General features: G+C 40.6%; 1 protein-coding gene across 3 annotated transcripts in view; it reads right to left on the reverse strand.

Annotated features, from left to right (window-relative positions):
* Positions 1–277: 277 nt before the first annotated feature.
* The window catches only part of hsf1 (heat shock transcription factor 1), a 29,196-nt gene continuing 11,469 nt past the window's right edge, over positions 278–18,004 (reverse strand). Inside the window, exons 5-14 of one of the 3 annotated variants that reach the window (XM_046361678.1) lie at positions 15,727–15,802; positions 10,792–10,853; positions 10,575–10,683; positions 9,529–9,665; positions 8,786–9,010; positions 5,847–5,921; positions 5,029–5,134; positions 4,152–4,205; positions 3,511–3,571; positions 278–817 (exon numbers count right to left, since the gene is read on the reverse strand). In XM_046361678.1, the coding sequence (XP_046217634.1) occupies positions 609–817; positions 3,511–3,571; positions 4,152–4,205; positions 5,029–5,134; positions 5,847–5,921; positions 8,786–9,010; positions 9,529–9,665; positions 10,575–10,683; positions 10,792–10,853; positions 15,727–15,802 (1,114 nt within the window). In that variant the 3' untranslated portion in view covers positions 278–608. Of the gene's footprint in view, positions 821–3,510; positions 3,572–4,151; positions 4,206–5,028; positions 5,135–5,846; positions 5,922–8,785; positions 9,011–9,528; positions 9,666–10,574; positions 10,684–10,791; positions 10,854–15,726; positions 15,803–18,004 lie in introns of all 3 variants that reach the window. The other 2 variants (XM_046361677.1, XM_046361679.1) reach the window with 2 other exon arrangements.

An 18,004-nucleotide genomic window follows, 5' to 3' on the forward strand; every position in this document is an offset into this window, starting at 1 on the left:
TATCAATAAGTGAAAGCGCAAGAACCTAAACATTTAAAAAAAAGAAACACAAAAACCGTTTTTTTTTCATGAAACAGTCAAGCCTCATCCCTTGGATAGTGAGTCTAAAAGAACAGAGTTGACGAGAGAGAAATGATTCAGGTGGAGTCTAGTGGACCACACACACACGCACACACACGCGCGCACACACCTTTGAAATGTATTCGATCTTTACACTTGGTATAACAAAAAAATGGTTCTGCATACTTCCACTTTTAATAATTAAAGGAGCTTGGTGAACAATGCTTAAAACTTGACCTAGTAATGATTATGATTGAGCTTTATTTGTGTCCGCCAGTAAGATCACAGATAATTCAACCCAGGAAGTCCTTTCCATGGGCTGAATAAACCATGCCAGGAGCGTAAGTCGAACATTTGGTTTGATTCATCTAAGCAAAATTCTTTCATTAAGTAGTTTAAGCCTTAAAATGAATGAAAATCAATAGCTCAGAGAATAATGAACACCATAATAATAAATGTTTTAACAGGTTGATTTTTCATCATCTGCACATTAACATAATGACAAAAAAACAAACACTGCAATACATCACTTTATAAAAAAAAATGCTTTAGGATAGTTCGGGCTTGTCTGGTGCTGCTGTGTGGTAGTCGGTAGTGAGGAGCGAGATGGTAGGGTCCTCTTCAGGGTCCTGGTCCTGGGTGAAATACGAGTCCCCCTCCAGCTCCAGCAGAGTGGGGAGGTCCGCTCCGCCATTCTCATTGGTCAGTGGGTCAGTCAGTAGCATTGGCTGGGAGGTGTACTGGACCAGCTGCTTCCCTGCTTTAATCAACATAGAAAAACATGAAACTCTGATCTATGAAGACAGCGTGATCTTTTTGGTTGATTTAACTTTAACTAGATATCTATGGAGTTTCCATAGCCCCTTTACACTGCATGTAGTGAATGCATTGAAAGTGTTAATGTTTTTTCACGATGACATTTTAAAGGTTGATTCAAGTGTGTTAATTTTCCGTAGTATGTATTATGTAGTATGATGAGTAGCATGCGTGGAATATGATGGTTTTTAGGCAATCCGACTAAATCCACATAGGAATTTGTTATACATCTGTCATTCTCATTGAAAGCAAGTCGGAAAAGCAGTAGATCCATTTGCATGCTTCCAGTTTTTAAGTTGAGTTTTTCACATACTAAGCTTTAAAACAGAAGAAAATACAATGTTTTGGGTTATTGAAAAAATACAGTATTTCACAGTGGTTAAATTGGTCCAAAGTTGTGTCACAAACTTCAATTAGGCAAACGGTTTAGTTTATTTTGGTCACACTTTATTTGGATTACATAGTATCAACAAACTGTTGATAAGCAACTGCTTGCTAAGGTTACGGTTAGGTTTAGAATAAGAGTCAGGGTAACAGTTAAGGTTAGGAGAGTTGAAATGTTACGGATAGTCTGTAGAGCATCTATGGACGGACTATCCAAATAAAGTATTACCTACAATTTTAAACCATCAGGTAATGTTGGAGTGTTTTCTACATATTGCAGGAAGTGACAGAGGTCTCATTATCATATTTCGCAGCATGCTTTGCTGCAGGTAGATTATTTTGAATGGTTTGTTTCAATATCTTGGTTTTGTACATTGGTCATTATTGATCTTATGGTATACAAAGAAAAATAACATACAGATTGGGTTAGTGGTTGGATTTATTGCAAGCGTTACCGAGATAGATTGTGTAAACGGGAACAACTAAGTAGTATTTTCAAATGACACCTTCCAGCCTAGCAATAACTTTGACAGCCGGTTGTGGTTCATGTAAAGTTCAGATTGTTGGATGTCCTCCTTCTGGCTGGATTACATAAGGAATTAGATGTCATGGTAATCGGTGGTAACCTTATCATTCATTCAAATAGCACAGTGGGAAATATGCAAATTAGGCTTTAGTCTCTACAGTGTTAAACAGGTAGTAAAGTACTAAAGGGAAAATGTAGTCAGATGATTGAAATTCAAAACATAGAAAAGTGTAAAATGGCATGGGAGCATGTTAAAAACACAGAAAAGTGTAAAATGGCATGGGAGCATGTTAGATAAACACAGAAAAGTGTAAAATGGCATGGGAGCATGTTAGAAAAACACAGAAAAGTGTAAAATGGCATGGGGGCCAATTAAAAACACAGAAAAGTGTAAAATGGCATGGGAGCCAATTAAAAACACAGAAAAGTGTAAAATGGCATGGGAGCCAATTAAAAACACAGAAAAGTATAAAATGGCATGGGAGCCAATTAAAAATACAGAAAAGTGTAAAATGGCAGGGGAGCCAATTAAAAACACAGAAAAGTGTAAAATGGCATGGGAGCCAATTAAAAACACAGAAAAGTGTAAAATGGCATGGGAGCATATTAAAACACAGAAAAGTATAAAATGGCATGGGAGCCAATTAAAAACACAGAAAAGTGTAAAATGGCAGGGGAGCCAATTAAAAACACAGAAAAGTGTAAAATGGCATGGGAGCCAATTAAAAACACAGAAAAGTATAAAATGGCATGGGAGCCAATTAAAAATACAGAAAAGTGTAAAATGGCATGGGAGCCAATTAAAAACACAGAAAAGTATAAAATGGCATGGGAGCCAATAAAAAACACAGAAAAGTGTAAAATGACATGGGAGCATATTAAAAACACAGAAAAATGTAAAATGGCATGGGAGCAAATTAAAAACACAGACAAGTGTAAAATGGCATGGGAGCATATTAAAACACAGAAAAGTATAAAATGGCATGGGAGCCAATTAAAAACACAGAAAAGTGTAAAATGGCAGGGGAGCCAATTGAAAACACAGAAAAGTGTAAAATGGCATGGGAGCCAATTAAAAACACAGAAAAGTATAAAATGGCATGGGAGCCAATTAAAAATACAGAAAAGTGTAAAATGGCAGGGGAGCCAATTAAAAACACAGAAAAGTGTAAAATGGCATGGGAGCCAATTAAAAACACAGAAAAGTGTAAAATGGCATGGGAGCATATTAAAACACAGAAAAGTATAAAATGGCATGGGAGCCAATTAAAAACACAGAAAAGTGTAAAATGGCAGGGGAGCCAATTAAAAACACAGAAAAGTGTAAAATGGCATGGGAGCCAATTGAAAACACAGAAAAGTGTAAAATGGCATGGGAGCCAATTAAAAACACAGAAAAGTGTAAAATGGCATGGGAGCCAATTGAAAACACAGAAAAGTGTAAAATGGCATGGGAGCCAATTAAAAACACAGAAAAGTGTAAAATGGCATGGGAGCCAATTAAAAACACAGACAAGTGTGAAACCACAGTAGTTTTGACTAAATGGGGTGGGACTATATAAACCCCAAAATGGTGTTGAATTTCACTCCATGGGAGTTGAATTAACTCACAATTTCACTGTGTAGTAGCAGTAGTATCAGAACACGGTCACATAAAAGCAAAATTAATATTTACAAAATAATGCATTGTCAGCATGATATACAGTTTATTAGGAGTTTTTTACCTGTGTAATTGTCACTTCTCTCAGCCCCTTTGGGTGAATCTGATGAAAGCAAGTCCTGGATCTATAAAAAACGGAGGGGGCCACAGTGTGAGACACTGACTTATTTTATGAACAATACAAAAGGAAGTAAATAGCTAAAGACACAATCCCCTTGCCCTGCTACAGCAGCAGGTCTATATCCATACCCCTTCAACCCCATCTCCCAAAGACTACCCTCTGGCAAATGGTTCAGGTCAATCACGACCAAAACGTCCCGCCACCTGAACAGGTTCTTCCCCTGTGCCGTGGCCCTCACCAACCAGCCGCCTTGTCTACCATGATCTTTTCATCCATGGACTATGCACCCTGCACTCTCATAGAACTGCACATTGCTCTTTGCACACAGAATTACACAATCCAGATGTTATGTACACAACGAACATCAAGCTGTCATGCACCTGCCCTTTGCACCAAGCACCTCTGCATCTGCCCTTTGACAGACCCTTATATATATATATTTCCCCTATTGTACATTACCCTGTAAATTGTTTTATCTATACATGCACAACTCATAATGTAGTCTGTAGTTTTTAGCTTGGTGTTCATTGTGTACATAGAATGTGGATTGTGTACATGCTGTGTCTAGAATCTGTCTGACTTACACAGTCAAGGCTCTCCAGGTCGAATTCAGAGCCAGGCAGGGAAGAACTGAAGAACTGAAAGACAAGTAGTTGAAGAAAATGTGATTATCCCCTGGGTTTTTTCAGCAGATAACATATAACATCATATAACATTCACAAGGAATAAGACAATATACATTGAGTGTACAAAACATTAAGAACACCTTCCTAATATTGAGTTACACCCCCCTCCTCCATTCATCGGGGCATGGACTCTACAAAGTGTCTAAAGCATTCCACAGGGATGCTGGCCCATGTTGATGCCAATGCTTCCCACATTTGTGTCAAGTTGGCAGGATGTCCTTTGGATGGTGCGCCATTCTTCATACACCTACTATTATACCCTGTTCAAAGGCACTTAAATATCTTGTCTTGCCCATTCACCCTCTGAATGGCACACATGTACAATCCATGTCTCAAGGCTTACAAATCCTTCTGTCTCTAACTGCATCTAATTGCTGTAAATGAGAATGTGTTCTAAGTCAACTTACCTGGTAAAATAAGGGTAAAATATATATATATTTTTTTATAAAATCCACTGATTGAAGTGGATTTAACAAGTGAAATCAATAAGGGATCATAGCTTTCACCTGGTCAGTCTGTGTCATAGAAACATCCTGCCGTTTTGTAAAACCAGTGTGCACAAACATAACATGAACCATTAACTCTATCTGTGTAGTCACAGTCACCTCACACCAAGTTGACCAACAAAGCCACAGTCCCTTTAAAACACACCCTGTCACCTAGAAATGCAGTGACAAACCTCAATGCACATTCTTATTCTACCAGTCACAGTGTCCCACACAGTAAATGCCTCAGCATACGGTTGCTGGGACAGAAAAACAAAGCCTGAACTTACTTCAAAGAGGGGCGAGGACTCGAAATTGATGGACTGCGCGTTTAGGATAGTCTGGAGGTTTTCCAGGCCATTGTCGATGCTGTCCAAATGGTCACTCAGCTCACTCCTACACCAACAAACAAAACATGGTTCATATTTATACGTTTCTGAAGATCTCCCTGACTAAACACGCATTAAAGCAAATTAGCGGTTTAAAACAAATGGTAGTAAAATCACCCAACACAACTCATTTCATATGAGCAACAGAAGCCATTGGAACAGCGCTGAGTGGGTCACACAATCACCGAGCTGTGAGCCTGATCCCCAGAACGTGGAATAGTCTGCCTTTCCCCTACAGTTCACTGGGCCTGCCACATTAAAACACGCTCACAGAATGATTGACCTTTGACCTAAATGGAGGGTAGCATTTGGGGTTGTGCAGATAGATTAACATTTGGACAAAACATGCTGAATCAGATGTTTTTTCAAGCCTGTGTGTTCAAAACATGATCAATTATCAATCATGATGTTCTCAGTTGGTGCCAAATACTGAGACCTATCAAATATTGAGACGCACTATCTGTTTGTAGACCAAGAGTACAGGTTGTCACATCCAGGGATAGGGTAAATGATTAGAAATTATACGCAATAATGACTGATCTAATATATTTGCTCAATATAGACATCACTTTGTTAATTTCTCTCATTTACACACAGGCTTGACAGATTGTTTTCTGGGCTTGTTGCTGGTAGCAATGTCAGGTACAGGCAGCAGCGTCAAACAAGTGTTCTGGGGGAGGACAACATAACAGGGTTTGTGGGACAACTGAAATGCTAACCCTGGGTGAGGTCTGAGGTGTAGAGTCGAGGAGGGGCTGGGGAAGAGGCGAGAGACCTCTGACATCTGTGTAGAACTGAAAAGATAAAAGCACAACAGCTGGAGAGAGAGGAGATCATAGCACTACTACACACTGCACCCCATAGGTTGACTAGAGCCCAGGAATGGGGATCACATTGGCTACTTGGCTTCTCATTGGCTGAAAATAAGAATAAGGGCAGAAAGGAAGAGGCAAAGCAAGAGGTTTCCACTCTTGCCAAAAATCTGTTCAAAATAAACCCAATGTGTTTCCAAGGGCTTATTTTAGACCTAAGTTTGTTGACGACTTCCATTGTTAGGGCGGACACATGAGCATCTCATCATTATATACTGATCTCTGATAAGGGGCATTGGTACCACAGGAAAAGGGACGTTGAATGGTTGCTGGGTTATAATGGAATCCTGCTGAAAGAAATATTAAGCCACAACATACAGTGCCTTCAGAAAGTATTTACACCCCTTGACTTTTTGTTGTTGTTACAGCCTGAATTTAAAATGATTTAAATGTAGATTTTGTGTCACTGATCTACACAAAATACCCCATAATGTCAAAGTGGAATTTTGTTTTTGGAATATTTTCAAAATACTAAATGAGAAGCTGAAATGTTTTAAGTCAATAGGTATTCAACCCCTTTGTTATGGCAAGCCTAAATCAGTTCAGGAGTAAAAATGTGCTTAAGAAATCACACAATAAGTTGCATGGACTCATTATGTGCTCAATAATAGAGGTTAAAAAGATTTTTGAATGACTACCTCATCTCTGTACCACACACACAATTATCTGTAAGCTTCCTCATTTGAGCAGTGCATTTCAAACACAGATCCAACCACAAACAACAGATATTTGTTTCTCAAATCCTCACAAAGACTGATAGATGTGTAAAAACACCGAATATCACTTTAAGCATGGTGAAGTTATTAATTAGGCTTTGGATAGTGTATCAACACACCCAGTCACTACAAAGACACAGGTGTCCTTCCTAATTCACTTGGTGGCGAGGAAGGAAACTGCTCAGGGATTCTCATGAGGCCAGTGGTGATTTTAAAACAGTTACAGAGTTTGTTGGTTGTGATGAGAAAACTGAGGATGGATCAAGAACATTGTAGTTACTCACCTAAATGAAACGAAGAAAGCCTGTTCCGAACACAAATATTCCAAAACATGCATCCTTAAGTGCAACAAGGCACTTAAGTTATACTGCAAAAAATGTGGTAAAGAAATTAACTTTATGTACTGAATACAAAGTGTTATGTTTGGGAAAAACCCAACATAACATCACTGATTACCACTCTTCATATTTTCAAGCATTGTGGTGCCTGCATCATGGTATGGGTATGCTTGTCATTGGCAAGGATTAGGGAGGTTTTATTGGGGATAAAAAGAAACCGAATACAACTAATAATAATAATAATAATATATGCCATTTAGCAGACGCTTTTATCCAAAGCGACTTACAGTCATGTGTGCATACATTCTACGTATGGGTGGTCCCGGGGATCGAACCCACTACCCTGGCGTTACAAGCGCCATGCTCTACCAACTGAGCTACAGAAGGCAAATCCTAGATGAAAACCTGGTTCAGTCTGCTTTCCAACAGACACTGGGAGGCAACTTAGAAATATATTTCTAGCAATGATCAACAATCAACTTGACAATGCTTGAAGAATAAAATAATAATATTAATAACAGGAAACATATTGTATAATCCAGGTATGGAATGCTCTTAGACACTTGCCTAAACAGCTTTAAATTGCTGCAAAAGGTGATTCTAATGTTTTTTTCAAGGGGGGGGGGGGGGTTATATCTACGTAATCAAGCTATATTAGTGTTTTATTTTTCATTAATCATGAATAAATGTTTGAATTTTTCTTCCACTTTGACAAGAGTATTTTGAGTAGATCGTTGACCAAAATTGACAATTAAATCTATTTTAGTCCCCCTTTGTATAACACAACAAAATGTGGAAACAGTAAAGGGGTGTGAATACTTTCTGAAGGCACTGTATGTAATGTACAGTCTAGGTTCCATTAGAGAGTACGATTTCTAGAAAATAAATAATTTTAACTCATCTCAACAATGACACAGAAGTCAATGACTGAGACAACATCAAGAAAGGAAAAAGGTTAAAAAAAAACTTGAAAATTGCATTTCTCTGCCCATAAATCTACACATTTGTAGATTAAGATTTACAGTATGCATTAGTTTGATTAAACGGCAAGTAACTTATTATGTTCAGTTAGTAGCAACAGCCAGGATCCTAAAACTAAAAAGCCAAGATGAAATGCAACAAATCAACAGAACGATGTCTAAAATGCCAACGAATCCATGTCTGGGTTTAAAATAATTTGCCTCGTCTTTGAAGTGTATACTTAGCAAAACCAGAGAAAGGCCAGTGGGTTGTGTATGTAGAGCTTGTTGAACGATGGTGCGTATTAAACTAGCATAAATCGCCAACAGCTGCATAAACTGTTCATCAGTGGAGGAGCTTCTTTGAATCCCTAGCACATCCTCTTGATGCAATGTGACGTGAACCACACAGAGACGGTTGAGCATGGGGAGAAGCATAGGGCAATAGGCTGGCTGCAGACATCCACTGGCATGCGACGACTGATTATCAAGGCAATGAAATGCTAGCGTGATGCAAGTGGATCTTAAGCTATGGAAAAAACGCAATGACGAATAGTGAAAAGCAGCGGGTGGCCTTCCTATCGCCGCAGTGTGTTTTAGGCAATTAGATTGACAAGGAATCCTTTAAGGGGAAGTGAACAAATGAACACGAGTGTAGAAGGGGATAATTAGGCTCATTGTGGTCATTTCTGTTGACCTGTGCTATGTGGGAGCGACTGAGGGGCAGACTGGCAGTGGGACCTGATCACGATGACATCATGGGAATCACTCACTTGTCTAGACAGGCGAGGCTGAGACACTTTTGCTCCGTAGGGGTCGTTGGGGCAGGGGACGCGTTAGGCTCGTTGCTCTCCTGCAGGATGGAGTTGATGAAGGTGATGGGTGACAGGGGAGTGTCTACTTGGACTCCTGCCCCACCGATCACGGCCTCGGCCGGACAGACCTCCTCCAACACGGGACTGGACGGCTCCTCCTTTATGTGGACCAATGGGCTCGTGCTGAAGACAGGAAGAGAAATGGGGTAATTTAGTTTATTCTTGGATAGTTGGTATGTGGTCAGGAGTTGTTCCTGAATCCTGACTTGACCAGGAAAAGCTTTAGGCCTTAGTTCAGGGTTCCCCAACTGGCGGCCCACGGGTGATTTTCTTTGCCTTTCAAATCAACTCCAAGTGATTTTCATTTTGGAAATTGGTTCCAAAGTAATCCCACGCATAATAGAGAGGTATGAAAATCGTATACAAATGTAAGCAAGGTTTGAAATTATTATGTTTTAGTCAAATTATATATCCGTTTGGACTTCTTGCGGTCAATTTGCAGTCTACAAATTATTTCTAATTATGTTTCTGCTCCCTGACCATCCCCTCAAGAAAATAATCTAGTTGATGATCCCTGCCTTAGTTGTTAGAGGATTTCTTGGTCAGGTCATGTGATCAGGAAAGAAAAGTAGATTTTTGAAACAAAAAAAACAACAAACACATTTAACAGATGGTTGATGAAATGAGGCAAGCTCACTAACCTTTCCTCTATCCACTCATTAGTGACCTCCACAGGACTGGCCTGTGCCAGGTCGGTGACGTCAGAGATTATGGGGCCGTTGTTAAGAGACGGCTCTGCCGTGAAGAGACCGGTATTGGTGAATGGTGCGCCTGAGGCCTGGGAAGATGACACACATTCACATACATACTACAGCTGTACTGACATCCTAACAAGATCAGTTGATTTTTATTTTATTTTTATAAAACTTGTTCTCCCCAATTTTGTGATATCCAAATTGGTCATTAGTCTTGTCCCGTCGCTGCAACTCCCCTACGGACTCGGGAGAGACGAAGGCCGAGAGCCAATCGTCCCTCGAAACACGATCCTGCCAAGCTGCACTGCTTCTTGACACTGCAGTATCTGGAAGCCAGCAGCACCAATGTGTCAGAGGAAACACCGTACAGCTGGCGACCGAAGTCAGTGTGCATATGCCCGGCACAACACAAGGAGTCGCTAGATCGCGATGGGACAAGGACATCCCGGCCGGCCAAAACTTCCCCTAACCCGGACGACAATGGGCCAATTGTGAGCCACCTCATGGGTCTCCCGGTCTCGGCCGGCTGCGTCACAGCCTAGGATCGAACCCGGGTCTGCAGTGAAGCCATAGACCACTGCGCCCCTCAGGAGGCACTCTAACAAGATCAGATGCGTAACACAAGCTCAATAACAATACACCTTTCTTAGTGGCGCTCCAGCGACCACACCTCTGAATGAACTAGCTTACCCCTGTCTGGTTAAAAGACCAATAAACTTAAAAAGAGACTTACAGTAAGTCCTCATGTCTGAGATATGAATTAGCCATCTGTGACTGATGAAGTCTTTTCTGGAGATTGTCACCATGTTGTGTACTTACCTCACTAGCCTACATCAAAACATGCCTTACAAATCAAGTTGTCCATATCATAACTCAATTGTAAAGTACAGCTGTAAGCAATAGCATCAACTGTGAATTCACTCAGCCCGAGTTCCACTTCTACCACAGGGAGGTGCCAAGCTCGGCTAGGTTCCCGGTGATGCTGAACTCACGGAGATAGCAGGCGAGACCTGCAGCGAGGCCTGTAGATGTTCCAGAGAGTACTGCCTGCTGAACTTGGGCAAGGAGTGGGCGGAGCTGCTGTCATTCAGCATCAGGGGACTTTAGTAGTTCCATAGAGAGGAGACACAAGACAAGAGTCAAACACTCACAACCCTTTACTGGTTCACTATTTGACTGAATGTGTGGTAGCTATGTTAAATGACTTGCATCTTTCTCTTCATCCCCAGGACTCTGTTGGACTGCACCAGGGTCACTAGGAACTGGATGAGCTGTGGGAGACAGACACAGTTAGCAGTAGAGCTGGGTGATATTGGCAAATTTCACGATAAATAGAAGTATACATTTCTAACATTAAATTTGCACCGGTTAGCCTACTTTTGTATATTGCCGTACCCTTATAACATCTACTAATACTTTGAATGCTTTAACTATCAATTGAACCGTTAGCAAATGGTTGGTACGGTCGGTGTCAACGTTCGGTTTATCGTCCCAGCTCTAGTTAGCAGGAGGTGATTGGTTGATTTATTAGACAATTTAAAATCCACATACACCCAGACACCAATGCAATGACAGTACAGGGTTTATTCTGGATCAAAAAGGGGCTTAGGTGGTTGGCGCGGCGATGGACAGTTTCCCCGGCTGATTTTTTTTGCCTCCCCCATCCTGGCAGTGTATAGAATTTTGGGGCATTTTTAAGCCAACTCTCTGCAATTCTACACAATTCTAATGAGTTTTAAAGCTAATTTCCTGCAACTCTATGCATTTTGCCATGGCTAATGCTAATGCACATTGTAGAATAATAGTGAAGACAACACACCTATGCAATAACACATATGGAATCATGTAGTAAGCAAAAAAAGTGTTAAACAAATCAAAATATATTTGATATAATTTGAGATTCTTCAAAGTAGCCACCCTTTGCCTTGATGACATTTTTGCACACTCTTGGCATTCTCTCAACCAGCTTCATGAGGTAGTCACCTGGAATGCATTTCAATTAACAGGTGTGCCTTGTTAAAAGTTCATTTGTGGAATTTATTTCCTTCTTAGGGTTGGTATACAGAAGATAGCCCTAAAAATACCAAGAAATTGGTTATATTTTAACGTCTGCGTAGCCAGGAGCTAAAATAAAACTTGGTTCTATTTGTGACGCTTGGCGCACTGCATGTCCTGCCTCTCCCATCTCCTCATTGGTTTTTAGGAGCATATACCCACGTGGGTGAATGAAAGATGAACTGAGGTCCACACCCCAGTTGGTGGTGGTAATGCACCTTAAAGTTGGTTGCAAACCACCATAAAAAGTCAAAAGAAGAAGATGCCTGAAGGAAGAGAGATAATTAGAAATGAACTCGGTTCACCATTTTATCTGTGGATTAATTGTCTGATTAGAGGACATTGTGCATCAGGTCAAATAACAACCCAATGATTATATCCCAGGACAAATTAGCTACAGTAGCAACAGCAAGCTAGCTAAATTGCAATACATGTTTAATGCTTTTCGACCGGTCCACAAATTAATATAGTTGGTTCAGAGTTCATTTACTTATTTCAACCTGCATGTCCTGATTGCATCTGGTGTGGGTGGACAATACCAACATGCGCGTGCAAGCGGTGTGGTCAGCATGTTAGAGTTACCAGCCTCAGAAATTGCAGCCCAAATACAAGCTTTACAGAGTTCAAGTAGCAGACACATCTCAACGTCAATTGCTCAGAAAAGACTGCGTGAATCAGGCTTTCATGGTCGAATTGCTGCAAAGAAACCACTACTAAAGGACACCAATAATAAGAAGAGACTTGCTTGGGCCAAGAAATACGAGCAATGGACATTAGACCGCTGGAAATTTGTCCTTTGGTCTGATGAATCCAAATGTGAGATTTTGGGTCTCAACCACCGTGTCTTTGTGAGACACAGAGTAGGTGAACAGATGATCTCTGCATGTATGGTTCCCACCCTGAAGCATGGAGGAGGAGGTGGTGGTGTGATGGTGCTTTGATGGTGACACGGTCTGTGATTTATTTAGAATTCAAGGCACACTTAAACAGCACGGCTACCACAGCATTCTGCAGCGATACGCCATCCCATCTGGTTTGCACTTAGTGAGACTATCATTTGTTTTTCAACAGAAAAATGAAGCGACACACCTCCAGGCTGTGTAAGGGCTATTTAACCAAGAAGGAGAGTAATGGAGTGCTGCATCAGATGATCTGGCCTCCACAATCACCTAACCTCAAACCAATTGAGATGGTTTTGGATGAGTTGGACCGCAAATTAAAAGGAAAAGCAGCCAACAACTGCTCAGTATAATAAAATTAATAGAATGAAAAGGAAAGTTTTACATCTTCCGAAGTCTGAGGGTGGTTTTAACCTTCCAGATTTGGTATAGTATAAACTCGATACCCTAGGCTTTTACTTGTGACATATAGTTAAAAGCACTAAAAAGGAACAATGGGTACATATTGAAGATGTGGATGCTCATCCCCAGAATATTTTTTATATGTCTATTTTCAAAGGATAAAGCTAAGAACATTAACAACTTCATAGTTAAAAACACTGTAACAACATGGAAGACAATGAAACGTATTCTACAAGAACCAATGCGAGTTCCTAAAAACACAACCCTATGGAACATTCCTTGGATAGCTTTTCAGGAATCACTGATAAATTGGTCCACATGGAAAACTAAAGGCATAGCAATTGTAAATGACATGGTAACAGGAAATACATTCATTCCCATGGCAGAATTAAAAAGTAATTTTGGACAGACCAATGTAGATAGTATCAGATACATGCAACATAAAAGTTATATATCACAAAATTAGGATTAGAAATGTGATGTGTTGGACATTAGAGCAACCTTGAGGGAATCGTATTTGAGACAGAAAGGGGTATTCATACGATAGGGAAGATATACAAAACCTTGCAGAGAGCATATCCAACTGACAATCTCTTAGAAAATAATATAAACTACTGGAACCAAGACTTCAGGAGAACTGATGTTGGCACACGATGGAGGGAGAGTTGGAGCATAACTAACAAAATGACATTCAACAACAATGTACCCTTAATCCAGTATAAACCAATGTTTATTATAGAAGAGACAAAATGCACAGATGCTTCAGCACAACGTCAGAGTCATGTCTTAAGTGTAAAACTATTAATGACTCAATAATCCATGCTCTCTGGAAATGCTATAGTCTCTGGAAGTTGTGGGCGGAGCTAGAAAGTTGGTATTACAATGTAAACGTACTTTTAATCCGTCTGTCTGCATATTTCAAGACATGCCATATAGGGATGTCGTGAGATACCCAATGGGCTGGACGATTCTCTTGTCGTTACTCATCTTGAAAAAACGTATACTAAAAACTTGGAAATCAATCCGCCATCATTGATACAATGGAAAACTCTAATGATGTATTATTTAAATATTGAAAGTGTGTGGGCTACGGAGAGATACAAAATGGTGCCGTTTCAGTCCATGTGGAGGAAAGTGATGCTGGCGCTGGAGACGGGGTGCTAGTTGGTCTGCGAGGTGTGATGTAGTTGATGTTTCTACAATGTTGTCATTGGTATATGTATGTTTTGTACTGTTCATAAAATATTAAAATAAATAAAAAAGGAAATAAACATTTAGGTGGCCCGAGGATTTCAATGGCCGAAAAATACGTGCAGTACACACATTCAGAATCATTGACGATGACAAACAAGTCTAGGACACAATCCAAGTGTTATAATATATATACAGGGCATCCGGGAAAGTATTCAGACCCCTTGACTTATTCCACATTTTGTTACATTACAGCCTTATTGTAAAATGGATTAAGGACAAAGCGAAAACAGGTTTAGAAATTTCTGCTAATTGATAAAAAAACAATAAAAAAAACAGAAATACATTATTTACATAAGTATTCAGTCCCTTTGCTATGAGCCTCGACATTGAGTTCAGGTGCATCATGTTTCCATTGATCATCCTTGAGATGTTTCTACAACTTGATTAGAGTCCACCTGTGGTAAATTCTATTGATTGGAGATGAATTGGAAAGTTGCACACCTGCCTATATAAGGTCCCACAGTTGACAGTGCATGTCAGAGCAAAAACCAAGCCATGAGGTCGAACGAATTGTAGGTAGAGCTCAGAGACAGAATTGTGTCAAGGCACAGATCTGGGGAAGGGTACCAAAAAATACCTGCAGCATTGAAGGTCCCCATCATTGTTAAATGGAAGAAGTTTGGAACGACAAAGACTCTTCCTAGAGCTGGCCGCCCAGCCAAACTGAGCAATCGGGGGAGCAGGGCCTTGATCAAATAGGTGACCAAGAACCCGATGGTCATTCTGATAGAGCTCCAGAGTTCCTCTGTGGAGATGGGATAACCTTCTAGAAGAACAACCATCTCTGCAGCACTCCAACAATCAGGTCTTTATGGTAGGGGGGCCAGACAGAAGCCACTCAGTAAAAGGCACATGACAGCCCGCTTGGAGTTTGCCAAAAAGCACCGAAAGACTCTCAGACCATGAGAAACAAGATTCTCTGATCTGATGAAACCAAGATTGAACTCTTTGGTCTTAATACCCAGCGTCTGGAGGAAACCTGGCATCATCCCTACGGTGAAGCATGGTGGTGGCAGCATCATGCTGTGGGGATTTTCTTCAATGGCAGGGACTGGGAGACTAGTCAGGATCTAGGTAAAGATGAAAGGAGCAAAATACAAAGAGATCCTTGATGAAAACCTGCTCGAGAGCGTTCGGGACCTCAGACTGAGGACAACAGGACAACGACCTGCACACAGCCTAGACAATGCAGGAGTGGCTTCGGCACAAGTCTATGAATGTCCTTGAGTGGCCCAGCCAGAGTCTGGACTTGAACATCTCTGGAGAGACCTGAAAATAGCTGTGCAGTGACACTCAACATCCAACCTGACAGAGCTTGTGAGAATCTGCAAAGTCGAGAAATTCCACAAATACAGGTGTGCCATACATTTTACGTATGGGTGGAATTGAACGACACTACCCTAGCGTTACAAGCACCATGCTTCACCAAGGACCACATGTTATCACACAAATTATTATGTTGCCATAGCATAGAAGACCCAACCCCATGTTCTGCGTGGTTAGAGCAGTGTCGGGTACCGTGACTGTCTTTTACCTTGTTGACGACTTTCTGTTGCTGGGCGTGTTTCTGTCGGAGGCTGGCCACCTCCCTCCACAGAGCTTCATTCTCACTGGAAAGACAAAGGGGATACTTGTTTACAGATCAGTTAATCATTATTTTAAATTGAATGCCACAAATGGCAAATATATTACACATTTGAATCATTTAGCAGACACTCTTATCCAGAGTGCATACACTTTCATACTTTTTTTCTTGTAGTCCCCCATGGGAATCGAACCCACAAGCGCCATGCTCTACCAACTGAGCCACAAAGGACCGCATATTCAACTGATGCCCAATTAGGCCAACTAATCATTTGCCTTCCATTCCCAAACCCATGACATCCTCTTTGGGTAATGTCATGGACACTTGCTACAATGACATCAGTCCTTGACATTGTGATGTTTCTTCATACATCAGTTGAATAACCAGCTGCAACGCATGTTTTGAAATAAATAAAAGAATGACTAACCAATCTCAGAACAGCACGTCATCCCTAACTGATCTAAAACTCCACAGTACATGTAGCCAAGATGGGGGAAGGGCAAAGGGCAGGAGGGCAAGGGCTTAGACCCTAATCTTTAAGAGCCCCCCATACTGTGGCATGCCTAACGAGGCACAGCAGATTTTTTACAGTACTGGTAAAGATTTGAGGAATAGTTGAGGCAGTTTATTTTGTTAAGTTAATGGCTATTGAAAGATCTTAGCGCGCTGTGTTTATTCAGCTTTTTTAGTGCAGTCTATAAAGACCCTGCCCCTCCACCTGGCTCTTAAAGCCTGGCTCCCCAGACTATGGTTAAGCTGCTTTGTGGGTGTGCTCATGGGCCTGATTCATCCATTGTCCATACACATGGCTCACATTAAATTACATGCCCTGGACTCGGACAAAACCTAGCCTGGACCCAGATATGTTTGTGCTGTCCTGTAATCTATTATGGTCTCTGTCCCACTGGAGTTGGCAAGACAGAGCAAACAGTTGTGGAACCAGGCTAGACAACACCTTGATGACTTCTGTCAGATTGATTATTCTGGCTCCATGACAACATGAAGATTTCAGAATCACCTTCAGTTTCCAAGTACATTGAAATGTACCAGGAATGACCTGGTGCTGCCACAATAATCAGAATATAAATGTATATATTTCAGGGTTTGATTAGCATTTTAGTCTTGTCTTGACTAAGGTGGCTCTAAAAAAGTGCAAATTAAACTATAGATGTAATATCTCAATTTGATCACTCAGCCGCAGGAAATTCAAATGAGCCTTGTGATTTACATAACTTCACTGAAAACCCGCAGATCTCCCTCGATCAAATGTTAAAGCACCAGACAGAATACGTCCTACAACTGTAGATCCTACTACATTCAAAAATGTATCTACATTGCTGCCATACATCAACAACTGTCGTTTTACATAGGTTAAAGGGTAGGTAGTATAAATGTAACCACATTCAACACGTGGATTTGCATTAGAATAAGCATCAAAAGTACTGGATAAATAACATTAAATGAACTTAGAAGCAAATACTTAGATTTTATTGTTAAAATTCAGCTTGCAAGGTTGCTAGCCAACTAGCCTGTCAACGTTAGCCCTACTAGCCTGCTAACGTTATGTTAGTACTGCTTGAGTCCGCCAGTTGCTATCAACACCTAGGTTATAGCTACATTAAAGTAAACCAAAGTTTAGGAAATACTTAATGCCAGCTAATCAGTTATCAAATAATGTTATTAGCATAAGCAGTTCTCTAAACCAATCCGCTCACTTCATTCAACAAGGTTTTTTGCATTAATTTGCATGGTTTCTTCTGAGTGAATGTGCACTACGGTTCAAAAGTTGGGGGTCACTTAGAAATGTCCTTGTTTTTGAAAGAAAAGCTATTTTTTGGTCCATTAAAATAACATCAAATTGATCAGAAATACAGTGTAGACATTGTTAATGTAATAAATGACTATTGTAGCAGGAAATGGCAGATTTTTTAATGGAATATCTACATAGGTGAACAGAGGCCCATTATCAGCAACCATCTCTCCTGTGTTCCAATGGAACGTTGTGTTAGCTAATCCAAGTTTATCATTTTAAGGCCACATCCTGGAGTCGCCTCTTCACTGTTGACGTTGAGACTGGTGTTTTGCAGGTACTATATAATGAAGTTGCCAGTTGCGGACTTGTGAGGCGTCTGTTTCTCAAACTAGACACTAATGTACTTGTCCTCTTACTCAGTTGTGCACCAGGGCCTCCCACTCTTTCTATTCTGGTTAGAGGCAGTCTGCGCTG

This window comes from Oncorhynchus gorbuscha, linkage group LG09 (assembly GCF_021184085.1).
Source record: "Oncorhynchus gorbuscha isolate QuinsamMale2020 ecotype Even-year linkage group LG09, OgorEven_v1.0, whole genome shotgun sequence".
NCBI classification, from domain to species: Eukaryota; Metazoa; Chordata; class Actinopteri; order Salmoniformes; family Salmonidae; genus Oncorhynchus; species Oncorhynchus gorbuscha.